At 47.2% G+C, this 18,585-nt stretch overlaps 1 protein-coding gene across 1 annotated transcript in view; it reads right to left on the bottom strand.

The window, feature by feature from the left end:
• Positions 1-7,043: 7,043 nt before the first annotated feature.
• LOC135824231 (uncharacterized) overlaps positions 7,044-18,585 on the bottom strand; it is a 26,878-nt gene continuing 15,336 nt past the window's right edge. The window contains exons 11-18 of the mRNA XM_065336962.1: positions 18,297-18,338; positions 15,198-15,824; positions 14,449-14,688; positions 11,901-12,732; positions 11,291-11,647; positions 9,523-9,564; positions 8,758-9,084; positions 7,044-7,456 (exon numbers count right to left, since the gene is read on the bottom strand). Coding sequence (XP_065193034.1) covers positions 8,783-9,084; positions 9,523-9,564; positions 11,291-11,647; positions 11,901-12,732; positions 14,449-14,688; positions 15,198-15,824; positions 18,297-18,338 — 2,442 coding nt within the window. The 3' untranslated portion in view covers positions 7,044-7,456; positions 8,758-8,782. The remainder of the gene's footprint in view (positions 7,457-8,757; positions 9,085-9,522; positions 9,565-11,290; positions 11,648-11,900; positions 12,733-14,448; positions 14,689-15,197; positions 15,825-18,296; positions 18,339-18,585) is intronic.

Raw genomic sequence — 18,585 nt, 5'->3', positions numbered from 1 at the left:
CATGGTGATTAGTGTAGACTCCACCCGGATACATGATTGTACAATCATTGATTTATTTTTATAGTGATTGAATTATTATTTGTACTGCAGATCTACTTCATTCGGTCCATCGAATCAGCAAGGCCAGCACTTTTTTTTTACTGAATTACCACGGAACCATCAGATGCTTCACAGCGGGGGCGGTGGCATATTGGATTGAAGTGGGGGCGGGGCAAAAGTAACTCCTCCGGCCAAAGGTCTCGGAATCATCGTTACTCCTGTGCGCCGATATGTATGTATGTATGTATGTACTCCCATATGTATGTATGTATATTTTTATTTGAATTCGCAAGTACACACGGGCTACAAGCCCAATTACATGGAAGCGAATGCCATAATGAGGCCAATTAAGAAAAAAAGGTGGAGGAAGGAGGAGGACGGTAGCAAAGCAACAGGGAGGACAATTCAGGACCAAAATCAACAATTGCACAAATGTGAGAGCACCTGAGACCGAGGGTACCTGTGGAGCGATAAAATGCCAACAACAGATAGATACATGTAGGAGAAAAGAACATGTGCATCCAAAAAGGAAGCACTTTGGCGCTGTTGTCTAGATCTCTGACTGAGTCTGATGTCGCCAAGGCCGTGCGTCATGTCACCTCTTTACTGACCTGTCAAGTCTCATCAGGTCGTCTACTACATGTACGTAGGTGGTAGATCTACTGGTAGAGCCTGGGGTTTGCCCAGTCTACGGTTCTATAGACTTCTCGTGTGCTCTGGATAGCATTTTTGTGACTCAGTCAAGTCAAATCGGCGGAAAAGCGTGAGCTCCGGTACGGTGTGGGGATCAAACACGGTACGCTTTCCAACGGCCAAAGAGAGTTGGAAAGCTTGTGTCTTTGTGGGTAACCTGAACATTTGGGCTCATGCAAAATCGCACCGATTTTGGGATTTCCCCACAACTTTTTGCGTCCGCAAAAATGTTGTGCTGGACCGCATTCCTGTCACCATGGTCACTTCGCAGTGGCTTTTCGTTGGTGCAGTTTGTATCTTGGAGTTCTATGACATTTTGGGTCTAACATGATCATGGAAGAGTGCTCTTTCGACGAGAACAGGGCTTCAACTGTAGCTTTACAGCAGGAAAGAAAATCGATGCTGGTGGTCAGAGGGAAGACGTGATTGAACGATTTCTTGGCTGTTTTATGTTGGCAAGTCAAATATTCACCCTGCCGGGGCGTAGGCAGGTTAGTTTTTCTTCAGCTTCTGCCGTTTTTACCTCTGCTGCTGAACAGCTAGATCCCTGGACGTCAACTGCCGGCCAAGCATGTCATTGTTACGTACGGCCGGCCTGCTGCGAGTGTTCATCCAAATAATAGTGTGATCTACAGCGGGGCTGCCAAGTTTGTCCATTGATGCTGTCCAGCCAACTTTGTTGCTGCGTCTTATCAGCCAAATCCAGTGTCATCTGCTGCGAATATGCCAAATTTGGCCATTGCTACTACTTCTAGTCCGTCACATACAGTATTATCTGCGGAGAATCTGCCAAATGATTCGTCCAGTGCAGCTGGTCAGCCAACCATTGTGGCATCTGCTGCAGGCCTGGTGAATGTTGCTGTTTGTCAGTCAACATGTAAAACCATCGACCATGTATAAGTAATCACTCATACATTGTTCACAATGCAGTATGTTGCTGGGCACCCATATTCGCCCTTCACAGCCAGTCAGCCACTAATTTTCCTGCTGGTGGTCATCCGTATATGCCAGCTTTGTCGGTCGGTCGGTACCCGTATGTCGCGTACTGCATTCAGTTGCGCATGTTGCCAGCAGCAACTAGCCAGCGAGTTATCTCACATCACGGTAATAATGGACGTACCTCACAGTGCTGCCCCTGCATGGGCTCTTTGGCCGCGTGAATGAGTGGAGAGATGTTCACAAAAAATTCCGGGGTTCCAGTAAGTAGCGGCAACACCCCGACCGCTCAGCAAGCAACTTCTGCACAAGCAGCAAGATGTTCGGGCGTAGTGTGAGAGCCGGCGTCAATCTAAGTCTGGAGGCCGTGGAGAATGATCAAACCATGATGGCAGAGATGCTGCAATATTTGAGTGGCGCGGAAGTGGATGGATTTGATGTGGCCGCCTCCTATTCTCAGTAGCGGTATTGCAGCAGAGGAGGCTAGCCGAGTTCTTGGCAGCCACCAAGAAAAAGCTGGAATCGCCCACAGCGGCAATCTGACAAGTGAGATGCTTTACAGCCACACCTGTGCCGAGGGCATATCAATCCCCTCAGATACCACCTGGGCTGAATTATCCATCAGGCAAGTGTACATGATGATAAACAATGTCTGTTTTGGGCTTAAGGTATTCATTTTGCATTGAATGAATGGTCAGGCCATGCAACGAGCTTCTTACAAGCGGATGAGTATAATGTAGGGGCCTGGTGGGTCATGCAATTTGTGTGCAAGGGATGTATTTACTCATAATTCTCGGTGCTTTGCCGCTAAACCAGTGATGAAACATCACTATGATCCATGGACATGAAAAACAGAATCCATTATAAGGTATGTTATGGGTACCTACGAAAGCATGAATAATGAATAACGAGCATGAATGAGACAAGGGTACCTGCGGAAGCATGAATAATGAATAACGAGCATGAATGAGACAAACACCAAAAAGTGTGAAATAGTTGGGTACCTACGAAAGCATGAATATGGAATAACGAGCATGAATGAGACAAGGGTACCTGCGGAAGCATGAATAAGGAATAACGAGCATGAATGAGACAAACACCGAAAAGTATGAAATAGTTGTGTAGCCGATTACCGTATATCTGGTGTCCTATTCTTACTTTGCCCTTGTCAGTGAAGTGTAAGAAAGCCCCAGTGCGGCTCAGAAGTGTGAAGGGTGCGAATGCCTTCGGGCAATGAAGAGAGAGAGAGAGAGAGAGAGAGAGAGAGAGAGAGAGAGAGAGAGAGCTAGAGAGAGAGAGAGAGCTAATGCCACAGTGGCACAATTTCGTGGGTGTGAATGTCTTCGGGCAATGAGAGAGAGAGAGCTAATGCCGCAGTGGCACAGTTTGGTGGGTGTGAATGCCTTCGGGCAATGAGAGAGAGAGAGAGAGAGAAAGAGAGAAAGAACTAATGCCGCAGTGGCACAGTTTGGTGGGTGTGAATGCCTTCGGGCAATGAGTGAGAGAGAGAGCTAATGCCGCGGTGGCACGGAGATATTAGAGAGGTTCTGCTACACGGAACTACGTACCAAACTCCGTGTCAACCGCAGTGAAGTTTGACACGGATTTTTCGTACGTTGCACCGGTTCTGCTGTACGTTAATATATGTAGCATGCTCGAAGCAAGCACGAACACCCCGCCACATGTACTCTGTACGCTCACTTTTCACAGGGAGTCCAGTCCGTGTGAAGCGCGCTTCACACGGAAAACGGTATGAAAAAATCCGTATCAAACTAAATCCCGTACCGCGGCGAAGTTTCCATACGTACTTTGGCACGTTTTACCGTGTGACAGAACCTCACTATTGCCGAAGTGGCACAGTTTGGTGGGTGTGAATGCCTTCGGGCTATGAGTGAGAGAGAACTAATGCCGCAGTGGCACGGTTTGGTGGGTGTGAATGCCTTCGGGCAATGAGTGAGAGAGAGAGAGAGCTAATGCCGCGGTGGCACAGAGATATTGCCGAAGTGGCACAGTTTTGGTGGGTGTGAATGCTTTCGGGCAATGAGAGAGAGAGAACTAATGCCGCGGTGGCACCGAGATATTGCCGAAGTGGCACAGTTTGGTGGGTGTGAATGCCTTCGGGCTATGAGTGAGAGAGAGCTAATGCCGTGGTGGCACGGAGATATTGCCGAAGTGGCACAGTTTTGGTGGGTGTGAATGCTTTCGGGCAATGAGAGAGAGAGAACTAATGCCGCGGTGGCACCGAGATATTGCCGAAGTGGCACAGTTTGGTGGGTGTGAATGCCTTCGGGCAATGAGAGAGAGAGAACTAATGCCGCAGTGGCACGGTTTGGTGGGTGTGAATGCCTTCGGGCAATGAGTGAGAGAGAGAGAGCTAATGCCGCAGTGGCACCGAGATATTGCCGAAGTGGCACAGTTTGGTGGGTGTGAATGCCTTCGGGCAATGAGAGAGAGAGAACTAACGCCGCAGTGGCACAGTTTGGTGGGTGTGAATGCCTTCGGGCAATGAGAGAGAGAGAGAGAGCTAATGCCACAGTGGCACAGTTTGGTCTGTGTGAATGCCTTCGGGTAATGAGAGAGAGAGAGAGAGAGAGAGAGAGAGAGCTAATGCTGCAGTGGCACAGTTTGGTCTGTGTGAATGCCTTCGGGTAATGAGAGAGAGAAGGAGAGAGAGAGAGAGAGAGAGAGAGAGAGAGAGAGAGAAAGAGAGGAAGAGAGAGCTGATGCCGCAGTTTCATGGGTGTGAATGCCTTCGGGAAACGAGTGAGAGAAATATTGCCAAAGTGGCACAGTTTGATGGGTGTGAGTACCGTCGGGGAATTAGTGAGAAATACAGTACAGTACCTCTTTGGCCTGCAGTTGTGTGTTGTGTTTGTGCTTCGCTTCTGTGACTTGTATGTTTCCACAGGTGGAGGCGTTGGGCACGGAAGTGACATATCTTGTCTTAATCTTGCGCTCAGTTGTGTGGCTATCGCAGTGGTCTGAAGAGCACGAAGATGCCTGGGTTCAGGGGGCCATTTGGTACCTACCGAGTCAATGCCCTGACCGTACAGTATGGACTGTGGCCTATATACAGACGTTTGGCATGATCACATCAGCAGCTGGGCCAGCCATTGTATGGCGAGACACATGCTTGGCATTTACCATGGCCTTTACATCTCTATGACGTATACCAGGGCCGAGAGCTGTTTTCTATAGATGCTGCGCGAGTAGGATGTTAATGAGAGTGTTGTTCAGGAACATGGATAGTGCAGTCTGCCTTACTGGACGAATCCAAACCTCGTATTGGCAAATATTGGGAATCTATGCAAGCGCTATGCAGCCGAATCGGATGACACAATTTGACAGGTAACACAGAGTATATGGCAAGGCATGTACCCAGGGCTATCCTTTTCTGTCGCCATTGGCGAGCCACCGTGCTCACAGCAGAGACTTCTGTGTGTGTTATTGTTGTGAAGTGGACCACAAAGACGGTACGCTTTCCAACGGCCAAAGAGAGTTGGAAAGCTTGTGTCTTTGTGGGTAACCTGAACATTTGGGCTCATGCAAAATCGCACCGATTTTGGGATTTCCCCACAACTTTTTGCGTCCGCAAAAATGTTGTGCTGGACCGCATTCCTGTCACTTCGCAGTGGCTTTTCGTTGGTGCAGTTTGTATCCCACCCTCCCACCCCTGACTTCTGGGTGTGTGTTTATCGATATATTATCGTATTGGTTTTTCTTATTGGCCATGTGGCTGTTGCAGTTACGACTGCTTTTCTTTTTTAGTTAAAAAACGTAGGGGTGGTGTGTGCGTGGTGGGCCATTGTATGGTTACATACAGCTTCAGATTGTATGGCTAGTGACAGGGGGGTTGAGTCTGCAGGGGAAGAATACAGTGATTGAACTGAAGCTGGATGATGACCGTGTGGTGAGTGTGTGGGGGGTTCGAGATGCCGTCCTGGGGCAGGGATGTCGGTCCTTTAGCTTGGACGGGTGTTGTTACATTCATTGTAACATTTTGTCGTTTTCTGTGTGTTTTGCTGTGCGACTATAGTAGCAGCAGTGTCTTGTGCTAATTTTTCTTATGATATCAGGCCCTATGCGTACAATAATTCAAAAAAGAAAAGAAAAAAAAAATATCAGGAAGGAGATATAATAATATCAATAATAAAGCCATTGCCGAGCCACCGTGCTCGTGTAGTCCTTTCTTATAAAATCATCGCCGAAGTCCCTATACCGGTACCGTACATGTACCACTATCTGAGTATCTCGTACTGTTATGGCCAGCGCGGGCTTGCGACTACATGTACAATCATGTACATAGTTGGTTTGGAGGTGACTGTGACTGTGATACCGAGTCACACTCAAATATTGCGCCAATTTCTTTTGCATCCTATTACCCACTCTATGGGCGCGTTCGAATTGTCACTCTTTGACTTTTCGAGGAGTTTCGTTTTTCTGAAGAGGTGTAGTGGCCTTACCGGCCTATTCAGAAAAACGAAACTCCACAACCTCATCCGATGGGAGAGGTGGATTAGTTCCGAAGAGTTTGGAATAGCTACGTCGAGAAGGTCGATCTGATCGGACGTCATTATCGCCATGACAATTCCACTGAAAAACTCTAAAATGATAGAAACCGTTCTAATGCCACACTTCCACTACTAGTAATCTCTTTTAGAAATTTGTTCGAACAGTTGATGAAGACGCACCCTATGTCTCGCCCCTTGAGATGTGTTATTTTGTTCCACTGAACAAACCTCTTGTGCACCGTGACTGCATAGCATATGGATAGAACAGTCACGAAGTTTTTGTTTCGGCCCAGGAAGTACATTACTGTACAAGATGGAAGATGGGCAGTGCACAATGCAGCTTCGTGTAAAGACTTTTAAAAGTCAAGGAGATTACTACTAGTAGTACATCGCGAAAATGGCGTAATTCCTCAACTCATCTTGGAAGAGGTTCATGTGGAGCTGCTCGCTCTTGAGAGTTACGCACTCATTGAGTCAATCTCAAAGCTCCACACTGACATCAGTGGTCGGTGGTGGCGGTGGTGGTGGGGGGGGGGGGGATAGTAGGGAATCAACAGGGGGGGGGGGGGGGGGATAGTAGGGAATCAACAGGGGGGGGGGGGGGGGGTAGTAGGGAATCAACAGGGGGGGGGGGGGGGGGGGGGCGGAGGGATGAAAAACTAGTCATGCTAAAATTAAAATACATTGGTGGAAGTACAAGCATCTATGTGCAAAATGCATACTTGAAGTAGGTACATGTACAAGTGTATTATGCACATGTATCATCAGGCGGTTCAGACTTCAGAGTCCTCAATGCCAATGGTCAATGGACAGAGCTGGTAACACAAGTCAGAGTGAGTGGATACAAATGTAAAGCTCCAATAGTGATTTGAATAGAGTAAATAGATAGGGGGTGTACATTGCTCCACAATGTGGGTATGACATTATGTGGGCATAGCATCATTGCTATGGGACATGACATCATCACTATGGACATGACATCATCATCATGAGATTGTGGACAGTGAACAGCAATGCACAACTGTGGCACTTGCCAGAGCAAACAGAATACATGTTGCTGGAATATTTTGGTCTCAAGGGAACAAGCTGGAAAAACGTCTGTTGAAAAGCGACTATAAACTGCATGCCGGAAATCATAATACATCACCTTATCATCAATCCATCCTAGGTCTATACTTCACAGGGTAAATCCAATTCAAGATCTATAGTCTAGTGGAGACAATTGATACAAGACAATTGGAAGTCAGCAGTAGCGGAAGATCCCAGAGAAACATCGCCTGTATTGGACCAACACAAGAAACACTATCAGGAGGTGTTGTATTTCAAAGATGATTGGTTGCCAGTAAGTTAGGAAGCCGTAATGTCCAATGAGACGACGCCGGTGTTCGGAACGAGAAGTGCTGTAAATGTGTTCCCCGTCCAGAGCCATGTTATGCGCAACGAGTATGTGATGACTGGTTTGTTTGAGCAGTGCTTGGGGAGTGCTTGGGGGCATCAGGCAACAGTGAGCCACATGTACCCGATCATATTGCAAAGACGTTACTAGCAATTCGAATAACACCCATGAGGACGTAAGTAAAAACGAAGCGTAGTGAGCGCCCTGAGCTTGGCAACTGTCTCGTTTCATGCTATGGTCTTGGCTTCTTTCTTTTATTTTCCCATCTTTCAATTTTTCCAAATAGAACATGAGATTCAAACCAGCACTATTCCCCCCGACACACATCTCATACGTCATACATGTACGTCATACATATTCTAGAAATCCATTGATCCCCGAGTTGCCGAGAGTGCTCAATGTCAGAGACAGAGCTTAGTATCTTATCTTTATTCTCACGGTGGCCGTAGCCAATAAGAGAGAGAGAGACAGTACTATGTTATATAGCAGACTCAGCGAGTCGTTCACATTCTACAAAGTTGTTTCACATTGCCATCATGCCGTTAAAAGCCCTATTGGAATATGAATGCTGGCCATCTCTCATTGACGGTACGGTATAGAATATGTACGGGATAGCGTGCCAGGCAAGGTGTGTCATGTGATAATATTAATGTGTGAACACACAAACATACGGTTAATTGAAGCAGCGTGGACACCTGCTATGCTAGACGCTACTAACGTAACGTCTTCAGGGGCGTTGGAACCGGTGTGGCGAGTCCGGCCAAAACCGCACCAATGATTTCATCTTGTGACTTTTGAAGCAATGAAATAGGGGTTATTTGGGCCCAATTTCCCTAAAGTTTTCCCTGGGGGGACCCCGGACCCCACATACTCATGCGGCTGCACCAATGTCGAATACCTTCCGATGCCCCTGGTCTTGTGCATAGCTTTGGGAATGACATGAGTGATTTGTCCCTGCCCTCGCGATATCGAGCACTTTGTGCAAATACATGCACATAGCAACTCAGCTTGTACACTGCATAATCATGTAGATTATAGGAATACTGGATGGTCAGTGAATTCGGCCAATTTGACAATTTATTAGCATTGCCATTAGGTAGATCAGCATGAAGAAGTGTATTCTGCCCCATGAATTGCTCTCGGAACTCAAAGCAAAGTCCAGTTAAAATGCACTTGGCTTACCTGGGTAGTCATGACAACAAGGGCATCATGGCCGATCAAGGAGAGCCTCAAACTCAGTACGCTTGAACGCCCAGAGTGAGTTCATGTCTGTGATGATGTCTAAGAAAATGATGAACGATGCACGCCCGAATCCCTGCATGTGCTGCAGCAGTTGCTCGTTGTGTACATCTGAGCCATCACGCCTCTCTAGCTCAATGAAGCGCCTGATAATCAGGTTGTCTGCAAGAAGTCTCCGTGCTATGACTTTGTCGCGGAACGTTCTGGAGTTCAGTGAGATTATCCATCTTCGGTACTTGTCCAGGCAGAAATCTGGATGGTCCCAGGGATCTAGGGGAATACAGCACAGAACACAATCCAGGCAAATATACCAATCTACTGTTATCTGCATAGAGAACTACAGAGCAACAGAGCATGATTGCGTCTTGGTATGGGTCTTATCCAGAGCACAGTCACACCAAGAATAATGAAATACGCTAGAGAAAATAAGAAGAAGTTGGTGCAACTTTGGCGATACTTGGGGAATTGTGTGTTGCTCCCTACGTGGGGGCTTGCGCTATTCCTGCCGACTTGAATTCTCACTAGACTGACTCACGACTGCCATCCGGAGCACACGAGAAGCCCATCGAACCTTTCACTCGGCAAACCTGCAAGAAAGCACCACTCCCTGCTCAATACACAGTGTTTCGGGGGGGGGGGGGGGGGCTGGGGCACAAGCTCCCACGCAATCAAAGAAAATATTAAGGACAGGGATAATCTTCAACATACTGTACTCATCAGTTGCTGATGTGGCGACGTCATCAGAAGCAGCTGCAGTCAGATAGGCACAGCATGAAATCACACACATGTACAGTCCAGTGGGAACCTCTCACTAAAGATTACATTTTGCTAGTTTCACTACCAGCACACACACACACACACACACACACACACACACACACACGCACGTACACACACGCACACACACACACATGCACACCCACCCACACCCACCCACACACACACACACACACACACACACACACACACACACACACACACACACACACACACACACACACACACACACACACACACACACACACACACACACACACACACACACACACACACACACACACACACACACACACACACACACACAGATGCTCTCTCTCACACACACACATACTCTCTTTCACACACACACATGGACATTCTGCCTGTCGACCCACCGACATTCCAGTCCCCCGTCAACGTCTCCCAACTGCCATTGCTACGATGCTGCGCCACACACTATCTGATGTTAACCCCTGCTCTCTTTTCATTTTGCTGACCCGTACAGCTCGATATTTTGTTTTTGGTGCCTGTTTTTGACCGTGATGCCGAGACCTCAGGTCGGCAGAACCATCAATGCCCCACCATCACTGCTGCGTCTCGGTGCAGCCAATGCTCAATAATTGTCACGTTTGTCCTAGTCTCAGTACCATCGTCTTTCATTATTATTTACGAGTTGGTTACGTGAACATAGTAAAAAACACACACACACGTACACACAAACACTCCCCCCCCCCCCCACACACACACACACATTTAAATCACGGGAAACCAGCCTGTGAGTCTATGGCATAGATTGTGGGTACTACACTTTCTAACTGAAGAGATCGAATCTGTGAACCAGTTCAATTATTCCAAACAAGAAAGTTGAAAGACTGCAAAACCTCACCAAATTACTGCAGTAAGAGGGATGAGTTAATGTTCAGAAAAATGGCATCATCACTCATTGGCAGCATCACATCATCCATTAGAAGCACGTGATTGCCAGTAAACAAAGAACACATGCTTAGACATGCACACCAGGAAATGCTGGATTGGCCAATCCGGATTCAGATCCGATCCACTAGACCAGTCAAAACAGAAATTCCCAACGAGACAGACCTCCGGCTATACAGTCATGCACCAACGCACATCCCCACTTATATCCACTTCCACCCCAGCACCTTCCACGCACATCTACCCCCGCTAACTCACGCCGGCAAACACAAATAAAAATGCGTACAGTATTTTCCGGAACGGGTATAAGCCACATCCAGGCTTTTTGTGTGCACGAAATACAGACATCTACCTTATTTTTCGGAGTATAGCGCGCTCTTTAGATGTGCTATTTTAGGCCCTAAATCGCAGGTGCGCACTATGCTCCGAATATGAAATGCATGTACTTTAATGAAGATTGAAGTGCGCACCCCCAACAAAGATTGGAGGTGTGCGGGTGCGCGTTATACAAAGGTGCGCACTATACTCCGAAAAAACGGTACCCTATTTATCACCCTTTGTTTGATCATCGTAGCAAAAGCCGAACCGGATTGTTTGGATGGATTACTGGTGTCAAAAGTGCGGCTGATACTCTGTAAAATATTGTACACACACGCAGGACTAACACACGGACGCGTGCATGCACGCAGGTACGCATGCATGCACGCAGGTACGCACGCGTGCACCCCCCCCCCACACACACATAGAACACGGGTACATGTATCAATGCAAGACAACTACCTACCAGTCGTGGAGTGGCTATCACTAGGGCTGACAGTACAGAGGACCCGACCTGGACACTCCAGCATTGCCTGATACAGATCTTTGGCACGGGCTATCTTGGGAAGGACTTCATCCACTAGTGTTAGCACCACACTGTCAGGCAAGTCGGAAATCGACCCACGAAACAGATCAGTAGCCATCTTGGTCTGGTGTTTCCGCAAGCAATCATCCACGTCATCCAGGAAGGATATATTCACCTGTCCACATTCTATCAGTTTGAGAAGACAATCGTGTAGTGGAAAGTCGGGGCGTAGGAGAATACGATGCTGGTAGAAGGCTGAGCAGAGACGTGCGGCTCTGCGACGTTCCTCAACTGTATCTACACATGGAGTGGTTGTTGTCATAAAACCGTTAACAGATTTCCTGTACGTCTTTCCATATGGATATATAGACAAACAGAGAGACAGACAAAGAGACATGCTGAGAACCAGTCACAAACACCTGCAGATAAACATACATGTACACACGCACACACATACGTACAGGGTACACACACACACACATACAGGGTACACACACACACACACACACACACACACGCACACCGAGGCATGACAAACAGTGCCACTGACCTGCATTACAGCAGCTTGTAGACACAGCATATGGATGATATTTTCTTGTGTCGGGCTCCCGCTCATCAGGCATGACAAACTGAGCACGCAGTCGCTCACTGGCAAGGAACTCCATGGTAGCATTCAGGTCTCCTTGCAGATCCCGCTGTCGCAGAAGCTCGCTACTTGGCAGGCATCCATCATCAACGAACACCGTTGACATGTCAGAACCAGGAGATTGTTGGCGAGGAAGAGCAGAGATGTGATCCCAGATAGTTTCCTGCTGAGAAGTCACGCTACGTTGGTCGGGCCCTCTGGTTATGATGTTGAGCGCAAGTTGACCGTGTGGGATCTCCACCAGCGTGTCCGTGTTCACGTACTGAGTTAGCGAAACACGAACACCTCCCTGCCAGACAGGAAACTTGCGTGTCCTGTTGGTGAAGGAGTTGACGAGTGACATTTGTATGGTGGGCATCAACGCTGCGCTGATAGCGACACCAGACTTACAGTAGAGACGGCGACCAGTGTAGTAGATGTGCTGGTCGGGGTTGGCTTTCTCCCAGTGCAGACTAGTGCGTGATTCAGCCTGTGCAGGAAGAATCATGACTTGCTCACCATCCTCGGTCACATGACACATACCCAGGCGTACGGCAATGTCGAGAGCGTCTTCACCACGCACCGGCGAATCTTTGGCCAGTACTTCAATGACATGGCTGCGTGAAGCGAATCCAAACTCATCACAGATAATGATCGGCGGAGGAAATGACTTTGGCGAGTATAATTTTCCTGTGATGTCACTCATCAACCATAGAGGTTGAACAACCACCAGCTTGGCATCCGGAAAATAGAATACCTGTAGTGAATACACATAGATATGCACATACCCGCATAGACACATACATACATAGACACATACATGCATACATACCCGCATAGACACATACATACATACACACATACCCGCATAGACACATACCCGCATAGACACATACCCGCATAGACACATACATGCATATACATGTACACACACAATGTACGTGAAAGGCTGTGCAGGGGCGTAGGAGGGGTTTTGGAAGTGGTACGACCGAAGGTCGGTGCGGCCAAAGGCCGTGTTGGAGGGGGTCGGGGGACGTCCCCCGGGAAAATTTTGTAAAAAAAGACACAAAATCCTGCGTTCTGGGTTACTTGTGGCACACTTCAGGCCTAGGCGCAGTGTGCAGTCGAGTCGAGTACAGTACTCAGTACGACTGCAGATGCATGGCAGATCTACGAGTACGAGTCTAGAAAATGGTCAAAGTCTGATGCGAATACATGTACATCAACATGATCAAGAGTACATAACCCTCTCGGATCAAAAACAATGGTGCCCTGCCTCGAGACCGGCCTTGCGCTGGTGTGGAGTGTACGCATGACATCAGAAGATCCGATTCCGCTCTACAATACATATGCAGAGCTGGATCGGCGTTGCACACTCTGGGGGGTTATGTACTCTTGTATACATGTACATATGTATGCATCGATCGCGATGGATCCTGATTTTTTTATTACGGTTTTGCACGTTCCAGACGGACCACACTTTTCGAAAAGTGGTACGGCCATGGTCGTACCAGTCGTAGCGGGTGCCACGCCCCTGCTGTGTATCTTTAACTTCAAGTTTCACGCATTTCAGCCATCATCAGACGGCAGCGGCTGGCATTCACAGCTACCAGGTATACAGCTTTTTGCCTCCGTTTTAACTATGTGTATACTGCTCTGCACATCTGTGCATTAAGGACTCTGCTTCAAGCTGCCTCAACCGGACTTGCTTGTACATGCACATACACATTACACACAACACACACACATACGGTATTTGCTGTAGTATAGTGTACACTTTAGATGCACTATTTCAGCCCCCAATCGCAGGTGTGCATTATGAGAATACAAAGCACTTCGAAAATTAGTCCATTGCATCAATGCATCAACACTTCCTACGTTTGCAACTGCTGACCTGGTGCACGAAATATTAAAATAAAAGAGAAGGAAAAATACAAACACTGACACTGATTATCACCATAGCCTATTAGGCTGTGTTTACATGAGGCGTTTCAACCCGGGTTGAGTTCGACCCGGGTCAAGTTTCAACCCACCATGAACGCAGATTGACTGGCACGTTTACATGACCCATTGTTGAAATTTCGCCCCGGGTTGATTTCACTAACATTGTGCGTACTAACGTACTTCTGTGCGTTTCTCCCGCCAGGTTTGAATAGCACTGCACATGCAAATTTCGCGCGAAAGTATGCACGTGACCATACAGGACTTAAGAAGTGGACTTTTGGCGGCATATCAGTATTTCATCCGGGTCAACTGCCTTCATGTAAACGCTCACCTATTTTGTCTATCGTACAGACTTTCATCCCGGGTTGAACTCGACCCGGGTTGAAAATTCTCATGTAAACGCAGCCTTAGAACATCCACATGGTTTGTTGCAGCATGGACATTCCACGTCGGGCAGAATATTGTGGGTTACAAAAGCACTTCTCAAACTGAATAAGAAGGCAGTACTTGGAGCAGCAAAGTTACTTACCAGCGCTTTCTGATGGAGGTTGTACAGCTCCATGTTGACATCCAGGCCTTCTTTCAGCGCTTTCAGTATAACTGGTACTGAATCCTTGCTGAGGTTGTAATCAAAGCGAGCAATTGCTACAGCCAGCAATTCCAAAAACTGGTCAGTGCTGATAGCCGGAGTGTCTCTACATTGATCACGAACATTCTCCACGTGTGCCTCCGAAATGGACACAGCCACCTCTGAAACAGCTCCAGATGCCTATCGAGAACATAACATTTGGAAACAAGGTAAATACACGTTGAGGAAGAGAGGGAGTAGGAGAGGTGGGGAGGCGAAAAGGATGGTTTGTTAAAAAGGGGAAGTTCACCCTAAAATGAACACTTGCAAAGATTACAATGGTGAAGGTGCCAGGTTGATTGGAGCAGCCGTTGCCGAGTTATACCGGTTTGAAATATTCACTAAATTTGTTGACAGCATGATGACATCATAAAATAGCCCAAACTAGGCCGGATTTATGACGTCAGAAAGATAGACTTTGTATGGGAGTACATTGGAAAATAACAGAATTTTCGTTCTCCTTTGTGCCAAAGAAGTCTGATATTTTTTTCAACCTCGGTGTGGGACATATGGCACCATACCGGCATCCCGACATGACAACATTCCGGTATGGAATTTGTTTTTGCAGATAAACAAGAAAGAAATTGTTTTACCCATCTACTCTCTCTTCGTTTTAGTGCTAACGTCCCCTTCAACGTTGTCATACTCACTTGTTGCATCTTTTCCTTGTGTCGTTGGATCAATTCTTTCAAAGCAGCCACACCTTCACACGTCTCGCTGATGGCATTGACGAATGGGATGGGTTCATCCAGGAATTCCAGATGCACGCCTAAGACTTTCTGCAGCGTCGCACACTCCTTCTCAATGGCGGTCATGCGCTCTTTGGAGAGTCGGTCCCGGCGTGTCACAACAATAAGAGCTTTGTTGCGAGTTGTTGTGCCCTCTGCGCAGCTGCAGGCAATGAAATCTGCCCAGGTGCGGATCCAGCGTCTCATGTTCACGATGGACTCCATGCCCGACACCGTGAGCAGATTGAGAGCCCAGACGTCGGAGAATTTCGTCAGTCGCTGATGTTGTGACATGAATCGATACTGACCTCCAAGGTCGAGGTATATCGTACCGTCATCCACGTAACGCCGCATACCTCGTGTCCTGGAGGCCAGTATCGTGTCACATTGGTCACCGCGGATGAAATTCTTGAATTTGCCAAAGAAATGACGGCGGTGTAGAATTGACTTTAGAAGGGAGGACTTTCCTCCGCCAGGGTGACCCAGAAGTCGAACAACCAATGGTAATTGCTGGTTAGTTTTCCGGCGGATTCTTTTCAATGAAACTTGCTACAGACACAAGTCAAGTACGAAAGAGAAAAGAGCAAAGAAAGAAGCGAGGCACATTTGATACAGAAATGTCAACCTCCATCCAGCATGCCTTGCCTTGGACTAAAGTAGCTAAACAAACAAGTCATACACTCTCAATACCGTCATTATACAACATACACGGAATTGCTCTCAGCTTCAGACAATAAAGTATACATGTACTTGTAGCAGGCTGAATAGGGAGTCGCACTTTACAAATACTGGTACTCGAACGTGGTTGATCCAGGGAAAGTCTTACATCCTCTGCGTCATTACAACTGTCGTTTCCCAGATCGATATTTTCAAATTTATTTTGCCCACTCGAAGCAAAGAACTTAGCTAGAATTTGAGGCAAAGCATTGTCGACGGACTGAGCGTGAGTTTATGGTAGTGTTGAAACAAGCGTATCTATAAGAAACGAACGAACAGTTCCACTAACGAGCGAGCTATCGAGCATGTTAACGAAGCTGCTTCGAATTTCACAGCTGGCGCTGGGATTGCTGCTGCTTTTGACTGGCTTCACTTCGGACAGGTGTTTGGTGTTGAGATGTCTTTTCTACGCCTCTGTTGAGCCGCCGTTGTAAAAATAGACCATTTTATTAAGATTGCAAGTAGCCTTGTTCTTCACTGCATTACCGCCACAAAATTCCAAAATGACTAAGCGTGACTTTCGCTCGAAGAAAGAGTCCATCCACTAGATGCACCGACTGTACTGTGATGTGCACGCTGTGCAGTATACGGTGCTCGTTAGTGTAAACGAACTCACCGCACAAACGAGCCGAGTTTCTGGCGAGCGACCTAACGAGTACCCGGTGAGATCCTTTCAACACTAGTTTATGGCCTCCGCTTCGCCGCAGTTGTGGCTTAGGTCGACGTCTTCATGCCGACCCTTAAAGCAACCAAAACCTTGTACAAGACGCGCGTTAAAATCTAGGTCATGAAACTTCATTTTAAAGCGATCCATGCCTTCAGGTGGCAGGCGATGATGGCAACCTAGCATTTTTGAAGTACTCCATAACGACTTTCCAGTGGGATAGGGTAAACAGCTCATTTCCTTGACAAGCGCTTCGCTGATTTTGTTGGTGTTTTCAGACATGCTACCTTCGCAGCATCATGCGACACACGTAAAGGATTTTTTAGGAATTAGAGAAAACTATGTTCTTGCCATTGTCCACTTCAGCATTTCGAATTCAGGAGAGATACCAGGAGTCTTATACCTGAGATTGTAGTCTTGACAAATGCCTGTGTGAACGATGTGGGCCGGCAAGAACTCCAGAAAAAAGATGCGTGCTCTGGGGCGAAATAACATGGAGTGGGATGAGTTTGTTTGGTGCGGAAGAGAGAGAGAGCTCCGAGGCCACCACGGCTTCCACAAAAAGTAGATATTGCATTGGAAGGGTATTGCTAATGTTCGAACCCAGAAAACAACGGTTCTGACAGTCCAACTAAGACAAGCAAGTCACAAACATTGCGATGTGTGAAGCGACAATTGTAATGACGCGGAGGAAGTAGCTGTGAACTGACGTTCACAATAATTATATTGTTTTGTCTCACGGATTCAGAAATCAAAATGGTTAAAAAATATTTGAATGAATGTCAAACAGTGTGTTGGCCACAAACAACACTCTGGGTTACCCTTGGAGTCCAAGTACAGGAAACAACGAAGACATTTCGAAGTAATCCTGGGTTATCTTTGTATTGATTATGGGTAGGTTAGCTTCAAATGCATGTGATCCAGGAGTACTACTTGAAGTATTATCCAGACATTGTATCACATCTATTCCAATTTCCTGCGATCCCTCACATTGTTACGTATGGTTGTTGCTGTGGTTGTGGTGGTGGTGGTGGGGGGTAGAAGTTGCCATCTCTCCCCCCTTTTGTCGTATTTTGTTTCATATCAAATTTGGCAGATCAACTATGTAGGTACAGAACTGCAGGCTTGATTGATTCACTTATAGATTTACCTGACTCCACTGATGGTCACAAGTCATGGATGCTTTACAAGTACATGCTGTTCGTGTAGCTCACATAGCTCTTATAGCTCTCATAGCACTCTCTAACTTACTCTCTGTCTCTCTCTCTCTCTATCTGTCTGTCTGTATGTCTGCCTGTCTGTGTGTCTGTCTGTGTGTCTGTCTGTGTGTCTGTCTGTGTGTCTGTCTGTGTGTCTGTCTGTGTGTCTGTCTGTGTGTTTGTCTGTCTGTGTGTCTGTCTGTGTGTCTGTCTGTGTGTTTGTCTGTCTGTGTGTCTGTCTGTATATCTGTCAGTCTGTCTGTCTCTCTTTTTTCCTCTCTTTCGCTTTCCCTCTCTATCTCTGTGGCTCTGTCTCCCCTTCTCTTTCTGTTACTACATGGATCAAGAAAGGAAATGCACTTCAAAGACGTCCAGAAACTATGTGGGTTACAGAGGGAGTGGAAGTACTGTCACTGCTCACAACATTGGCCCTGAACTTACCAGAAGCGGTGGAGGTAGTTCTTCCCGAATGGTTATAGCTCTCTGAGTTCCATTACATACACGCACGCACGCACGCACACACACACACACACACACACACACACACACACACACACACACACACACACACACAAACAAGCACGCACGAACGCATGAATGCACACATGCATGCACGCACGCACACACACACACACACACACATGCACACACACACACGCACACACACACATATACACATGTCGCAGCACACACATGTAGGAAGAGAAAATGCACCTGTTATTGAATCATC

Source organism: Sycon ciliatum, chromosome 9 (genome assembly GCF_964019385.1).
Source record: "Sycon ciliatum chromosome 9, ocSycCili1.1, whole genome shotgun sequence".
Taxonomy (NCBI): domain Eukaryota; kingdom Metazoa; phylum Porifera; class Calcarea; order Leucosolenida; family Sycettidae; genus Sycon; species Sycon ciliatum.
Note: the sequence above shows the minus strand (reverse complement) of the source record. Positions and strands in the feature narration are given on the sequence as shown.